Source organism: Heliangelus exortis, chromosome 13 (assembly GCF_036169615.1).
Source record: "Heliangelus exortis chromosome 13, bHelExo1.hap1, whole genome shotgun sequence".
NCBI lineage: Eukaryota > Metazoa > Chordata > Aves > Apodiformes > Trochilidae > Heliangelus > Heliangelus exortis.
The window spans coordinates 13,956,586-13,974,188 of record NC_092434.1 but is presented as its reverse complement, the minus strand read 5'-3'; the positions used below and the strand labels follow the sequence as shown (position 1 = coordinate 13,974,188).

General features: G+C 35.2%; 1 protein-coding gene across 6 annotated transcripts in view; it reads left to right on the top strand.

Annotated features, from left to right (window-relative positions):
• Positions 1-6,131, top strand: part of RPGRIP1L (RPGRIP1 like) — a 58,058-nt gene extending 51,927 nt beyond the window's left edge. For all 6 annotated transcript variants that reach the window (XM_071756926.1, XM_071756925.1, XM_071756928.1 and 3 more), the window contains 2 exons: positions 1,155-1,288; positions 3,926-6,131. In XM_071756926.1, coding sequence (XP_071613027.1) covers positions 1,155-1,288; positions 3,926-4,038 — 247 coding nt within the window. In that variant the 3' untranslated portion in view covers positions 4,039-6,131. The remainder of the gene's footprint in view (positions 1-1,154; positions 1,289-3,925) is intronic.
• Positions 6,132-17,603: the final 11,472 nt, after the last annotated feature.

The following is a 17,603-nucleotide window of genomic DNA, read 5'->3' as shown; positions in this document are numbered from 1 at the left end:
ATTTAACTTACATTAACTGTTTCATAGTTACCTTTTATTCATCATCCTCTTTGTATTTCACTGTTGCCTTTCAGGCATTTTAAGAGTGTAGAAATTCCTCATGCCAGACTGTAGTTAGAGTGCTTACAGACCTGGCAATAGAGTATATGCTCTTCTGACAAGTGTCAAGACATAAGTGAAGAATGGGAATCCATTCTAACAGTCACCCTGCTGTGATAACAAGAGTGAACAGCTTTATGCAAGAGGTTTCCAGGCTGATCCTGACAGGTGCATCATTTCTTGGTAGGAGATGGTTGTTACTCCAAAAACCACACTATGTGAAGTAATTGTTCTCCAAAGTAAAAAAAAAAAACAACAAAAAACGAAACATCTACACATCTGTGTTGTAGGAGTATAGAGCATGTGTGCTGTGCTAGCTTCACATTAACATACTGTATTAATATACAAGGTGTTCTTATTTATTGAAATTTACTTATCTCTGGAACAAAGAATTAAAATCAAATTTAACTACATCACAGCTTTGTCCAGGCACTCAAAATTCCCTGCTGGTCATGACACGTCCAAGTCTCATCATGGCAACAACAATAGATATTTGTTCCAGGTTTTTCTGCTTTGTTGTAAAGCACATTTTAAGCTTAAGGCCATTGTTATTTTTTACTTTTCTTTTAGCCCTTGATTAGCAGGCAAGTTTCATGTAGTTCTCTAGGCTTTCTTGCAGTGGCTAGCAAGTATCTTCCCACACAGTGCTTTTACTAGGGTGTCAAAATTTCTTCTGCTGAGCTAAAGATGCACATTTCAAATGTGAAAAAGTATCTCATCCTTAGACTATTCTGCCTGTCATTGTCATATGAACGAGAATTGTGCAACAGAGTAGCAAAGTAGTGGGAGAAAAATAAAAAAATTCTGCAAGCCTTGCAGATCTTTGTTTTGACCTCTCTGTCATTCTGATGCTGCTAAATAATGTTGAAGAAGGTGGAAAGCTGTGAAAGGGTCTCGGGCTGTTGTTGTAATGTAAAATGTTTAACGAAGTTGATAAAGAGTTCTAGTTTATGCTTAACTAAACAAAATGTGTGTTTTTGCCTTTCGTCTGATTTTGGAGTTGATTTTCATCCCTTTTTGAAGGTAAAATGTATTTGTCTTTTTTGCCTTCTTAGCCTACGATTTACAGTGGTCACTGATCCCCCTGAAGATGAACAGGACCTTGAATGTGAAGATATTGGTTTTGCTTATGTCAGTTTGAGAGAGATATTCCAGAAGCAGAGAGATATCATTGAGCAAGATATTGATGGTAAATTTGGAAATTACTTTGTTGTTGCCTTTTGTAACCTAAAAAATATTTGTTGAATTTCTATTCTTCCCTGCAAGCTTTACTGTGCAACTGATTTTTTTTTACATTGTTTCCATAAGAAATATTAACTAATTTTAATATTAATTAATGCCTTCTACATGTGTTTGCAGAAGTCTGCAACAGCTGTGTACTATTGTTATTCCTTAGTATCTGTTTAGAAAAACCAAAACCAATCAAACAGCATTCTCAGGTCATAGTAATTAATTTCTAAATCCTGAGAACTTTAAAGACATTAACGTTTTTTATGCAACATACTTCATATTAGTAAGGCTATAAATATTTTCTTCTTCTTAAAATTTGTCAGTAATTCTGTAGTGCTAATGTCTATATCTTATTTGAAGTGATGTTAAAACCCCAGAGTTAGCAACTCAGGCTTGTGTCCTCTATATGAAACCTGTATTTGAGACAACAGGAAATACTGGTGGCTTTACTTAGGTATCAGTTTAGAGCAAGCATCCTTCTGTAAAAGACTGAGAAAATTTTCACTGTGACTCCATGAAGAAAGGTGAGTTGAGTAGAAGGTTTGGAATCTTCCATTTCCCAGGTCTTACAACAGTATTTTTATAATGCTGGTAGGACTAACGGGGGCTACCTGGTCCTTCCACAGTGAAGGAAAATTTTCCCCTTGCTTAGACTTGACTGTTCCCCACAGTAGCAGGGACGTGGTTATCCATGCTGTGTTTTTCCCCTTAACTTTTCCTCTCTGTCCTCTTTCCCCACTCTCCTGTAAAGGTAAGTGAACCAACTGGGCACAGCATACCCGTGTTCCCAAGGTTCTCATTTCAATAGGGAGACTCTGGTTAACCCTAGGAATGTGACCCCAAGCCAATGCGACTTTGCTGCTTCTACTGTTGTGTCTCATTACCATTAGAATGATGGGGAACTGACTAGGGAGGGAAAGCTTTCTCATCCATTTCCATTATCATGCATGATTTGAAACCATGCTGTAGCTAAACTTGTCAAATTGTGCATCAAAGTTTTAGGAACATGATAAGGAAAATTCTAAGAACAATCAAATTTCCATACTTTGGAAAAATAACAAAGATTTTATGCAGTTCTTACTGTGGTTGAGCCACCTCATCTTTTTTTCTACCATTATTTTTTCTCCAAGTAGTTGCACAAAAACACATCACTTCCAAAGAGATGGTTCATAGCTTCCCACTGGGAGCTTGCTTTTGGTTTTATGGCAATGTGCCCCATTTTGTCACAATTCCAATTTGAAAAGGTTGATTAGTGATACAACTATCATTCCCTATCCTTTAAAGACACCTTTCACAAAACTTTAAAAATTCTTACAATTCTTTTTGTGGACTGCAAGCCTCTTTTTCATATCTTGTTTCTTGCATAGCTGATGGTGTGTAAGTGGCCTACATGAAATTTGCAGCAATTAAGTGAATGGCTAAGCAAGAGGATGGATGAAAGAGTGTAGACAAGACATATAACAATCTGTCTCAGAGATAATGCAACAATATTAAAACTGAGAAAATAGAATTAGTGTTATATTCTGGTACCATAAATTACAGTTATCCTACTGTTCTTCTAAGTAAAAAGAACAATGTCCCCAGAAGTCTGCTCTTTAAGTTGATGTTTTTCTGAGTCCAAGGGTATGCAAAATGGTTTGGATCTCTAAGAATAGCATCCTGTCTCTTGTATAATAGTTCTATTAAAAAAGTAAGTGATGGAAAGTTTATCCCATGTTTCTTCTTCTCCAAACCTCTCCTGAGCTGTCCCAGCAGTTTAGAAGTTGTAGCATGCAGTATCGTTGCATATCCAAGAGTCCTTTTCCTAATTTACATAAGTAAATACATAACTTTGCTATTTGTTTGCTTTATAATGTGCTTTGCTAAGATGAGCTGTAAAATGGGGTTTATTCAAATTCGTTCTGGAATAATTTTTAGGCAGCCTCATTGTTTTTTATGTGGGATTCAGAAAGAGCATAATTTTTTACTGTTAGCAAATCACAGCAGCAGAGATTGTGGCCCTCTGGGCTTACTTAGATATTGTAAAAGAGTGGAATTTTAAATCATATCTGATTTCTGTTTTCCAGAAATCTTAAATACTGCTTTTAAAACCACATACACAAATATAATGTTAGTTTAGTCTAGTGAGTTCGCAGTTCACTATTTTATGGAGAGCACAGACTGGAAAAAGCAATTTATTATCTAAATACTGTCTCAGCTGATTTTGACTGGTCATACATAGTGTAGGAAGTGAATCAATCACTGTATTTCTTTATCTAAAAATATTTATCAGTATGCATATGGGTCTTAATGGAGTTTGGAACATCCTTAGGTATCGTGAAAAGTGATGAATTTATATATAGGCAATTGTCATAAAGATATTTTTCTTTAATTCCAACACTAATGCTTTTATTGATGTACATTCTAAATGTTAGAATGCTGTGTTTTCAGTAAGCTGAGTGCCTAAAATTGAAGATCATGGATTTATTTGTTTATATATTTGCTTTTTTAGGCATATGGTAGGCGCCCTTTCAACGTGTCCAAATGCTAAGGAAACTTTTCAGCACCAAACCTGAAATGAAATTGCTAAAGCTGTTTTCTGATGTTTCCTTTATAGTTTTTGATTCAGAAGATGATAGTGCAGTAATTGGAAAGCTCAAAGTAACAGTGGAAGCCCTCCATGCACTGCGTTCAGTCTATGAGGAATGCACAGATGACTACGAGGCATGAAAGGGAAGTTTGCCTACAGAAGTTCCTTCTCCCAGTGTAAATACAGGCTTGATAGTGCTTCAAAGATGAGATCTCTGTAATTCTTACAGTATATTTAATGTATAATTTATATGAAAAGGACGCTTGATTTGTAGTTGTAAAGTTTTGTATACTTTTCAGTCTGTTTGTTTTTATATTTCCCCCCTAAGGCTAAGAATCTCTCCACAATGGACAACATCTTGTAAATAATTAATACCTACATGATTGAATGATGTGCTTTATTTGCATTTTCAAGATTTTTTCCTACATAAAACAGTAATAAAAATGCAAGTCAAATTTTTAATTTTTAATAAAAAAACCATAAGCCTTAGAAAACTGATTAAAAATACTTTTATGTTATCCCTAATCACCCCACTAAATGGAATGCCTGTGATTAGCCTCATTAAGAATTTTATACTGTGAAGATTTTATTAAAAGCAATATATGAAAATTACTTGGATTAATGTGTTAATCTGCCTCTTTAAAATGCTAATATCCATTTTATGCACATTAAATCTCAGTATGTGTTTTCTTTGATGCATGCAGTTCCTATCAATTAAATATAAAAAATGAGGCTAGTTGCAGGACTTATTAAATTACTGCAACCTTTTTTTAAATAACTTTTACCCTTCTGCTAACATTATAATCAGCTGTTTATGATTATCATGATTTAAAGTAGGGGGAGGGCAGGCACAATCATATTTCTTTACAGTAAAAGATTTGCTTTCAGCCAACATCTGACAAAGCACAAAAGCCATAAAGTATCAGATTTTTCTTCATCTAGTTTGAGCTCTAGGGGAAGGCAACTGTGTTTTCATTTGTTTTTTGTCACTTTTAGAACTTAGATCAAACATATACAAGCAATTGTTGTATCTGAATAACCAGTGTCTAGCTTGGAAAGTTAATTTTCCAGCTTTTAACCAATCTCAGTGAAGGATTTAATTGATATTTTTAATGGAGCTGTGAATCAATGCTGCAGAAGGATTGTCTCTTGAGAACAAAGATATAATACGTTTCATTTTTTAATTTACTTTTTTATTTGTCATTTTCTTCAAAGGATTTTATAGGCTGTGGATTTCCTCTGTTTGCAAACAGGCTATGTTTCTTCATAAGCATATGTAAAGTATTCAGAGAGATAAGTAATTTATTAAAATCTACCTAATTTGCCGTGATATATTAAATCTCTGCTTCAGTGATCACAGACCATTTCATTTAGAGAATTAGGCATTCCCTCTTTGTGTGATTAAAGCTCTGGAAAATGAGTTCTTTGCTCCTATTTGTGAACATTCAAAGCCTGCTAATGGCAAGAAGATGGAATAGATTATGAGACAATTCATTACAGTTGAACAGAAAAAAAACCCACAACTATAATGCAGAAATGCAAGTATGAATATCTGCATATAGTTTGAACCATCTGTGCTCTAATGGCTTCAATAATGGCTCATCCTCTTCAGTAGGCTTTGAAATGACATCCATACAATATTAATTTGTTGATGTACATTATGAGGCCAATGGAATGAATATTTTTTGACCTCAGAAATTTTTGAATTCCAGCATGAACTGATGGTTGACTCAATTTTAGGGCCTCCCATTATCAGTGGTACTTCTCATCCAGACTTTGGCCAATCCTCGCAGCATTTCATTCCTCTGGTACTTTTAGGAGACCACAGACAGCTGCATTCCTAAACCCTGCCATTCTCCAGTTAATGGCCATATGTTTGTTGTCATTTGGGCTGGCACTCAGTTCATCATTTTGGCCACCATTTCTAGCTTTTTTTGGCTCTGGGCATCTATATTGTCAATAAGACTGTTATTATACATTACAATAATTTGAAACAGCTAGATTCAACACAGAGATTAACTGAGTGGCTTTTTGGAAATTCAGTTGTGGTATTCTGTCAGGAGGTTCTTATTATTCTTCTAATTCTTTGGAAACCAAACCAAATAGCCTGCACCTAAACAAAGAAGCAAATTGTGCTGAGTTTTTTGTGTGTGACTGTTTACTGACTTGCAGGAGAAGGATGTAGCTGGTGCTTGTTTTCTTCTGAAATAAACCATGTGGTGAAATTAGAAAATCAGTGATGTTCATCTCACTTAAACATTTACAGTAACACCCTTAGCAGTTAATCCTCATCATCTCAAGTTGAAGACTTAGAAACCAAGCATTCATATATTCATTAAACACAGACCTTCAGTAAATTACTGCAGAATATTCCAGTTGACATTTGGTTACATTGTGTTAACTGTTCTCAGTGACTCCAACATTAACATGTGTAATTTGCCTCAGGTTCCTAAACATATTTATTTTTAAGGCTCCTTATTACTCAGGTTTTTATTTAAAAACTTCTATTCATGTTTATGACTAAGATATAATATTCAGTGAGGATTTTTCCAACAGATGGATTGTGTTATGTTTTGCAACATAAACATCGAAACAGACTAGAGAGTTTTGTTCTTGCATTAAGTACTCTGTATTTCCAACATACTCTTAAATCTAAACATCACATCGTGCAGGGAAAGTGGAAAATGTAATCTAGTACTTTGTTAAGATTTTAGCTATGAATAGATTGAAGAAAACTTACATCTAGCCTTTGCTTTTGGGTTAAATGATCAGTTTTTTTCTTTTGTGTCTTCTCCCATTAACGTGATAGCTTTGCTGTGGTACCTTCTTATGTGATAAGGTTGCTGCTTTTCTCCAGGTGTCACAGGTATGTTTATCAACATGGAAACTGAAGTTTTGCTCAAAAGATGTATTTTTTTTCTTAATGCTGCTTTTAACATGTTATAACCTTTACCTAGGAGTGGAAGTTATATGACCAAATACATCTTGAACCAAAGTAACACCTGTGTGAACTCAGTTTTACTGGACAGTAAGTCACAGCTTACCTCATTATATGCTTATAAGAGTAGATACCCCATGACAAAAATTACAATAACTTGCTTCACAGAACTTCTGCAACTGAAGATTAGTATTTAGGTTAATAGTAATATAGGTTTTTATTATTTCACATTATAGTAAGGCATTATAACCCAAGTAGTTTCCAAGTACATTGACACTAAATATTAGGTGTTAAATTTAATTTTCTTACTTTGTATTAGAAATGAGAGATATCCAAATACAGACTTGAAATTGTGCAACACAATTAATAGCATCTTTAAGAGCCAGAGAAATATTTTGTTACATTTAGGCAGTCTTTTTGCAAGTGATTATAATGATTTATCCACCAGTTTTTCCAGATATTCCCCAAAAGCATAAATATTTTTGCAAGGCTTAATTAACTTTACTGTTTATGAGAGAGGTCTAAGTAATTGGACTAGATCCCAGTCATGCAACTAATACTGAATTGAATGCATTATGTAGCCTGGATTAAATTAATTTGGGGAGTGTTGAGGTCAAGTTGATACCTTTACCTGCATGTGATAAAAATTTGCTTTTGGTAGAGCATGCTACAGGTGCACTACTCTGTGGGGGTTTTTTACTTCTCTTTTGGTATTGCTGACAAATTTTAATTCCCTGTGCATCTTTTAAAATGTAAGATGTAGAGCAAAGAGATTAATCTCTTGGACTAGAGAATTAGTTTAAAGCTAGAGGTAAAGAGATTTACTTATTTCCATATTGTAACTGGATATTGTGTGTCAGACCTTCTTTCCTGTTGTAGTCTCAGTGGACTTCAGATGTCTTCTTTGTAGCAAGGCTCACAGAAAGGTTGTCAATTGGAAATCAGAACATGATACAAGAGACAAGGTAAATGAGCTGCAAGTTCAGTCCTGGCACATCAGCTCACGAGAGGGCACTCAGAGAGAAAATGAGGGGGAGAAAAAGTGAGTAGAAATTGTTTGGTTCTGCTTGGAGTTCAGCCCTATCAAAACACAGTAAGAGAACAGCAAGATGCTTCTCAGCTATAGGTTCAAGTACCAAAAAAACCCCAACAAAAATACCCCACTCAGTAATTTGTAAAGCATCCCAAATTATGGGATCATGAGGTAATCCCAAATAATCTCTTGTGGTAAAATGTCTGCTCTGCTTTTTTTACTATGCATTTTAGGATTAGTTTTGTATGGGAAATAGTACTGTCGATACCAGTTACACATGTGCTCTTTGAGCATTAACATGAGAAAGCAAACTCATTTCAGGGGCTGCTGGAAAGTGGATGTTTTTCACATCTTGTAATCCTTGTTTGTTATGCTCTGTCTATTAAGTAAAACACAGTGTAAGTGTGTGAACTGAAATAGGAGTTTTATATTCTAAGGTGGTGGTTAGAGAAATAATTCTTGAGCACATCACTGGGAAAAACAAATACATAGTGCATCTTCCTAGGGATTAGAGTCAGATGTGACATTGATAATAACTTATTCTGACCCCTTAACAAAGGCTGTTGCATTTAGTTACCTATCTGAATTACTGGAGCATCTCAGGACATATAAGAAGCAAGGTCTTGAGTCAGTCTCTCCTTGCAGTCTGACGTGCAGTGTGTTATAATAAAGCATGACATTTTGTATTATATGGTTCCCATTATTGGACATACTTCACTTGAAATAATGGTTCTGCCCAAATTTGCCAGAAAATCACCTTAGACCTAACCACTTTGTTCTATGAACCCTGTAGCAAGACTGGGCCTAGTTTTGTGGATTTATTGTCCTACTTGACTAGGTCTGGTGTGAAAATACTTCCAGTGCTACACATGTCTGTACTTCCAGCCATCTGATAATTTAAAAAACAAAGTACAGATTTTTGCACATTAGATTTCATAAACCAGGTATTTCCTCAGCACACTGCCTGGAGGACAAAATGGGAGTTTAAAAATGAAAACCTTCCAAATTACAAAATGAATATAAACCACACAATAAACTTAGGTAAGTACTGAAAGTATCCATGTCGTTGTATTTTATATCAGAATGCATAAATTATGACTTGTGAGTGAAAGTTGCCCCCTACTGTCTGATGGGACATTTGCATAAAGAATAATAATTTACAGTATTTGAGATAAATTTGCCTACTGTTTCTTAACATATTTTAATTTTAAGTTTTAGAATTCTATATGGATGTATTGTATGTACAAGATCAGATGTTTCAGGAAGAAGATGAGCTCAGTGAAAGTCAACAGGTAGCACTGAATAGATAAAATACTAAAATTAAGTAATAACATTAAGTTTTATTTAGGCCTGTACATTAGTGCAAAGCAGACTGGGTTTGTTATATATATTGCAGGAATTAGTTTGAAATTACCCTAATGGTTTTCCTACTTGATGGTTTTAGTGGAAATTTTGGGGGTTTCTACACATGGTGTCTACCATTGATGGCATGCAGTGTTAGATAAAAGGTGAAAGGACAGCTTAGGAAAGGAAAACAAAGATTTTAGGCACAAGGAGTAAATGTGTAACTAACATAAAAGTTACTGCAATATTGAGGGGTGTTTCATTCCATATCTATGACTGAGTTTAAAAAAAGATGCAGTTTTGGGGAAATCTGTATCCATGCCGGGTGTTACAAAGCTTGGTAATTTGGTTTAAAGCACTTATTTTCAATGTCTTCTTAGTTGCTTTCTTGACTTCTCATTTCAATTATGCAGTAATCATAGTGTATCCTTCAGTCATATACTAAACACATGTTTAAATTGTGTCATTTTTTTGTTCAAATTGTGTGGATGTTTAAAAAGAAGCAAATATGCAAGCTTTTAAATATTTAAAACACTTTTTAGCATATTCTAACATTTTGTTTATCCCTTAAATAGCAATAGTTCAGCTTAGCTGCCAATGGATGCTTACAGAGAATTAGTCCACAATGTGAGTTAGCTGTTCAAACTCATTACATACATAAATAATTTAAAGACTGAAGAGAAATTAATCACAAATGCCAAACCTCCAGGAAGCTTGTAAACCATTGTCCTACTCACAATGTGAGTATGTGTTCTTATTTATACTGCACAAATGGTATTGAACACAGCTACAGTGGTAACAAAACAATTGCTGATGTTTATGCTTTCAAATTGTGTTTGTCAGAACAATTTGCATGTAAGGATCTTAAATTACTCAGTAATAAATGCCAAGCATAACGCTGTGGCAGATGACAACTGATATCACATAAAGATTTATTACATTGTTATTAAGAGATACAATTTTAGTTGGATATTTTCATGAAATAACACTTTTTTCAAATCCAGTCTTTGATTTGCAGTTTCCAACAAGGAATCCTTAATGCATTTGACAAAATATCTAGCACATAGAAATTATTTTGAAAAGAAAAAAAAAAAAAAAGCAGAGGAAAAAAGTGGCTGGAGGCAGTTGGTGGGAGTTGAAGATACATCCATGGCAAAGTGGCAACACAACTGCACAAGGACTGAGACTGCAGAGGTAATGGTGTCATTTTGAAAGCAATACACATTCTTTTCCTCTCAGTCCTAGCACCTGTCATTCCTGTCTGTACTACTTCATTTCTGTAGAAGACCTGTTTCTCTTTTTGAGGGTTCATTTGCAGTGCTGGGGAGAGAGACTAACCAGGAGGGTCAGCTTCTCCTTGGATGTTGCTTTGACTGTTAAGCTGTACATACCTACAGGGGACAAAAGGAAAAGTTTTAGGGAACAGAAATCCATGGAGTGTTTCTAAAAACTTAGAAACTACTTGTGGCTCAGAAGTGCCTTGAGCTAAAAATAGGTAGAGTAAGAGAGTATGAGGAAGAGGGTTTATATAGTCTTTTCTGTTGTTAGTGTTTAGGCACTCTTAGACATTGCAGCAATCAGGATAATCAGCCAGACAGACCTTTGATCTGACTCCACAATAAAAACGTTGTTATTTAAACTGGAACATGAAATTAACAGTTATTTGTTAGCCTCTTGGCTGCTAGGCTTTCTACTTGGCTATTCAAAAGAGCTCTTCAGCACTGTACTAAATTCAACATGGTCCTTCTTGGGACAGCAGTATAGGAGATGGTTTTAAACTGTAAAAAGAACAGAGAGCAATAGGAACTGACAGTCTGAAAGCTGAAGCACAGTACTGGTCATGTATCCTAATCACTCAGTTTCTTTTTTTTCTTGGAGTCTTTACATGCCAGAGGTCCTGAACTGTACACAGTTTTAAGTTTGGGGTCACATCAGAACTTAACTATTCTGTAACCCAGTAATCAGATTATCACTCTGTGGTCTGCTGGCTTCCCACTATCTGTTCTTCCAGCCACTATTATCATATCAAGAATTTAGGATTTAGTATATATGCTTTGAAGTCATCAGTGTATGTGAAAATACATACTTGGATAAGCAAACTCTATGTTGCACAAGTTCAAATTTCCTCTCATCTGAACTGTGATGTGGTCCCAAAATGTTCAGTTTAACAAGGCTTTGCTGTAACACAAGCATACACTGTAAATTTATCTGCATTAAATTAAAACCAAAAGGAACAATATAACAATCATATTCATAAGCATTCCCAAACAGGGTCAGATTAAGTAACAGATCTGATTGGGTATTTGTGAAAGGACATAAAATGATCAGTGTAAAGAACAGGAACCTGGCAATATTACAGATATCTAACTCAGGAAAAAAAAGCCAAGTATTTTAATCCTAGAAACTGAAAGAAAGGTTAACCAGATAGTTGAGGGGTAGATTTTTCCAAAGTTCCAGTGTTTTGCTTTTGGATATTTACTACTGTAGTTCTTCATACGCAATAATGCTGAGTTACTTCTGATGTTATTGAGTTCTTTCCTCTTCTTGTGGCATGAGTATCATTACCAGCATCTTTTATCTTGTGTATATCTACCATATTCCTGCTGATGAAAGTGAAACCCCCTCCCATTAGTTGTGTATACTTGCAACAGCATGTTGTATAAATTTTAAAGCAGCTACTAATGTGCAGTATAAATGTGAATGTGATATAGAATATTGACTTTCTTCTCTAGTTTCACTCAGTAGATTATCACTCTTAACATATTCCTCAGCTGACATAGAACAGAAGCTGGCTAAATTCTTCTATTGATTGTGTCTTGGATGAGCAAGAATATTATACAGGGCAATCTGAAGTTTCCCAGGGCAAAGGCTGGTTTTTGTTTTGTTTTCAAATGCATAGCAAGGCAAAAATCCATCTGTCAAATTAATAGCAAGGTCCTGTTTAAAGAAACAAATTTCTACTTCTGTCAATACATTTAATGTAGTTTCCCATTAAACCTTGTTGCAATTTATTGCTTTCTTCACTGGATGCAACATGTTTGACTGAAAAGTAGCTGCAGTAATTTGAAGTTTTCTGGAAAGTCATTAATACCTCATGTGAGTAGAAATGTGTTCAGTTGCCTCTTGCTCCACAGCCATTAGTCTGGTGAATAAAAAGTTTGCACCTGGGTTCACTCAGAGATTTAACATCTGATTTTACATGGAAATGCTAAAAAAAAAAAAGCACAGCACAACCTGGAGCCTGGTAGAAAGATTTTGAGATATTAATGCAGTTTCTTGCCTTGGTTCCTATTGTGGAATGTTGTCATTTAGAATTGAAGAGAATGTGAAATAGGTGTTAATAAGCTGAAAATGTTGAATGACACAGTATTTAGGAGAACTGAAGGTACTCAGCCTCTGAAAGTTATCTCACTCTTTCCTTATTATAGTGCAATGCATGTGGATGATGGGAATAATACTTGATTGGAATTTCTCTTCTTCCTATGGTTTCTTAATGACTTTGAAGAGACTTAAGACTTGAAGCTAACTCTGATGCAATAGAAATTGAATTGCTTTGACAAAGAATATTTCATGTTGCATTCGTATTGTGTACTTGGCTTTAAAGGCAAGAGTTGATGTGTCACTTGGAAATACTTTTTGTCTTCTCCAAATCGTTACTTAAGGTGCTCTTTATCTCATTTTTTTAAAATTTAATTTTAGAATCTGACAAGAATTGCTAGGTTGTCTAAGCATTTTGATACAAAAGACTACATGAAATCATGTGTTCTGTGTCTAATATTCTTGATCTAAAATCTGGTGCTTGCTCATTTCTGAGTGAATTGAATTCCTTCATACATTTGTGTAGACCAAGTTTTGGGCTGTTGGTTTTTTTGGTTGGTTGGGTTCTTTTGTTTGATTTTCTTTTTTTTCTTTTTTTTTTTTTTTTTTTTTGGTGGTAATGTTTTTTAGAGCTAAAACTGCTGACTTGTACGAATTTTCTGATTACAAGTAGCTGTGAACTGTACTGAAATGGCAGCTGACTTTCCTTGGGTTATAAATATGTTTATATGCTGTTTTGTGCCCTGTTTTGGGGGCCGGGGGGATGTTATGCCTGCAAGGTAAGGCAGGACTGTTTAGAGAGTTCTTGGCAAAATACAAAGAGCCAAAGGCAAGAAAATTGAAGTGTATTTCTTTACTTTTAGATGCTTCTATAGATGCACAAAAGCAAAAATTAGCTAAAATGATTATGCACAAAAGCCCCAGATCCTCCAGACACCCCTGGGAATGTTTGGCTCTGAGTTGTCTACTAAGAAGGTTCCATAGTAAGGCTTCCTTTTCTTGCCAAATCTTCATATATTGAAATGAAGCTTGTTTCAGAGAAAGCTTTACTTTCATTTAGCAAGGTTATTAATTTGGAAGATTATAAAAACATGCAGATACAGACTGTGCAAAAAAAATGCCTTTGTTGGCCTGCTTAAAGGTGAAAAATAAAGCTACAGATTGAATACATGGACAGTGAAATAATGCAGTGAAATGAAACGTTGGTGGGGGAAAGGTCTTTAACTCTGAGCTGCAGTCACATTTTATTGTGCAATCTTTTAGCTGATTATGATCTTGGCAGAGGCAAGTTATTCCAAAAAGGCCATCAATAAACTGAGATTAAATTACTCTTATTATATTTCTTTACCTTATGTCTGAGCAATATAACAACAGGTAGCTAAACTTGGGGTGTGCTTTTTAAATGGGATATTGACAGCTACAAGCTGCTTGTCAAAACTTCATCTGTGCTCCCTGAATTAATAACAAAACATCCTGTTTGCAGATACCCTGTTGCTCTCTTGACTTAAACTTGGCTTTCCAGAAGAAGTCAAATGCTCTTGAAGGGATAAAACCACTGTATTTAAGGAGCATTTTGAGTAAGTAAAGTATTTAAAATCTTAGTTTATATTGTCCAAAAGAATAGAGGCATACATGCCCTGGAGTTAATCCATGGATTTGTGTGGCAGATGGAAGGCCTGCATATGAGTGTGCAAATCCACATCAAGGCTTGTATTAATTCAGTGTGATACAGCAATTGAAAATGGCTGCATTTAGAGCTCTGGCCAGTGTTAGGGGGAAAAAAAAAAGTAGGGTTTGCATTCCACAGTGGTGTTGTAAGTTAGCCTCTGTAAACCTTCCTTCATGTGGGTGCACATCATTCTTCAGGCATATCCTTTGTTTATACTGTGACTCACATGGATAATGTGTTAATCTCACAGCTAATCTTGCTAAAAAATGGATTAACTACTATGTACACATGACAAAATCTAGCAAGAGGCATGATACTGCTTTTCAAATATTCTGTTTTATTCCAGTGGACTCCTTCACCTTTTGTTCAATCTGTTCATCAGAAATGGTTTATACTTGCTGCTTCTTCTTGAAGGAATATGGCTCCTTATTTCTGTTGCCTCAGAAAACTCCTTGATTTTTTTTTTTCCTTGATAATTTATCTTGACATTTTCATATCATCAAAGTTAACTAGCTTCCCATAAAGCTATTAAGGATGCAAAAACATCTGTGAACCATGCCCTGCTGTTAAACACTTTCCAAGTTGGGATCAGCGGTCACTGATATGATTTGTTGGTTTGTTTGTTTGGTTTTTTTATCCCAAGCAAAAAACCACATGAGTCCTTAAACAGAGGATGGATTTCAGATCATCTGAAATGACACCTTCCAATTATTAGCTATGTCTTTAATAACATGTGGATATAGTCTTACTTTTAAAGAAAACTGACTTCTGCAGGATATTGTTCCTAATAGGCTCTGAATTAACAAGAGTCTTACAGAACATGTTGTAAAAGAGGAATGGATAAAGGACATTGTATCTGCAGTGGTGACACTTGTTGGCTTAGCTGAAATTCACAAAAATAAGCTTAGGACAGAAAGTTAAAAATAATGCTGAGATAGATTATTTACCTTTTATTCTTGGAAGCATCAGTATGGATACCTGAAGACTGTCACCTAAAAGGAAGAATGGGATTAAAAGGAAGAATGGGATTAAAAGCACTTGATTGACAGGCAAAGATTCATCTTCATTACTAACATTCAAAACTCCATCTTCTACAGTTATGAAAAATATGAAAGAAGTTCCCAGGATGTTATAAGAATTCTGAAACTCAAAACCTACTATACAAAGTATTGGAGATAGATATTGCAGTATATTTTCATATGATCTTTAAATGGCTTAGCTTGTAAGGGACTTTAGAGATCAACTGCTCCAACCTGCCTGCCATGGACAGGGATGGCTCTCATCTAGGGATGGGTGCTCAAGTCCTCATCCAGCCTGGACTGGGAGGGGGCATCCACAAATTCTCTGCACAATCTGTTCCATAGTCTCACCACCCTCATACTGAAGAACTTCCTAAGATCCAGTCTGAACCTATTCTCCTTCAGTTTAAAATCCTGTCCTGTTGCTGGACACTCTTATGAAATAAGTCTCCCTCCAGGCTTCCTGTAGGTTCCCTTCAGGTATTGGAAGGCAGCTCTAAGGTCCCTCTGGAGTCTTTTCTTCTTCAGGCTGAACAATCCCAGCTCCTTCAGCCTCTCCTTGTAGCAGAAGTTCTGCAGCCCCTGGATCATCTTTGTGGCCTGCCCATGGACTCCTTCCAACAGACCTATGTCTTTCTTATGGTGGAGACACCAGAATTAGATGCATATTTTGTTTTGTCATGTTTTATTTTATCATAGTTGTTTCAGTTGCAGTGGTTTCTGAAGTGAAAATAAACCCCAAATAAAATTTTCCATTTTCCCAGTAAATGCTGCAGTGAGTTGGTTTGTATTTTGACTACCAGAGGCTTTCTTGCACAAGGCTGCACACATCCCCATGTTGTGAAAATTTGCTTATGCTTTTGCTGCCAAGGTTTTTGCTTCTTCAATAGTGATCAGATACTGGTTTGACTGTGTGTGGAAATGTGCAGTAAATTAGTGGTGAATTTTTCCATATGCCTTTCATAAAGTCAAAAAATGGTTCTCTAATGTAAACCAGAACGCCAGAAAACAAATCCTACTGTCATATTAAAAAAGGTCTTAGCAGAGTTATGAAATAAGTAAATAATGTCATAAAATGATCTTAATAAAGTGAGTTGGTGTAACTGTTTTAGATAAAGGATTTTTTTTTATTTGGCTAATGAATTTCTTGAAATGTGAGATTATCTTCCTCCACCTGATAGTGTAATGTATTTGCTCCAGGGTTTAGAAGCCTTAGATACACAACTCAGTCTGTGGGTCACCAAGTACCCAAAGATACTGCAGTTAAATGCAGTTTCCTTATTTTTCATATGTGATCTAGGTCATGAAGGAGAAGCTCAAATAGGTGTTTTTAAACCCCAGAGCTCTAAAACGAGTTCTCTGAACTATGTTGTGCCATTTTAAGTAGATTGATTCTTTCATAATTGGACAGCATGGACCCATTTTCTTCCTCTTCTCTCTGCTCATTTCTTTATTCTTTGTCTTTGTAAAGAGAGTTAAATAAATCAGTGTTATACAGTATCTACATCTATTAGGCAGGATTGCATAAGTGATTACAGATTAAAATAAGTAGCTCACATAGGAATTTCTTGGGAGTCTTTTGGACAGGTTAGCTTTTAAAGGCAGCCTTAATTAGGTAGAATCTGAAAAATTGTATTTAAATAGAACACACAGATGTCTATGATAGTTCATAAACTATATCTTGGAGCACATTTCAGCATCTGGATAGACTAAATTTAATGCCATTCATCTGTACATACTGCTTTTCCTTGAGTTAAAAAAATCATACATAAAAATTCCTGTTATCTCCATCTTAGGACTGGAAAAGGAAATTAATGTATCTGAAGAGGATGATTATCATTCATTTAGGGAAAATAACTGATGAGGAAATCATTGTTAGCTTGTTGGTTTTTAAAAAATTCATCTCCCTATAGTCAATTTTGTATCTTATAAATGACTACAAAAAAATTGATTCCAAAATGAGGTAAATTAACAAAATCAAGCAGCAGGTCAGCATAGTACATTCTTAGCCTTAGGTACGTTTATAGTCCAAAGTCCAACTGAAAGAAACAGTTTCTAATAGGTAGGATATATCCTGTTTCTCTTCTGAGAGACAATTAACATGCAATAAATCTAGATATTTCCAAAATTGTTATTCTTAATATGTTAATTGAAGACAGAAATAATTTTCAATCTGAAACTCTTCTTCATGGAATTAAATATACAATGTATATGAAATGCATAGGGTGTGTAATTGATTCAACTAAACAATAGTTTGAATTCCACTTTATATTCAACTTCTGTCTCTATACTCAATGCAAATGTATGAGCCTGGAAGTACCTGCTAGGTCAGATTTTGATGCCTGTGCTATCATTAAGTAGCAGAGCATGAACTGAGAATTGTA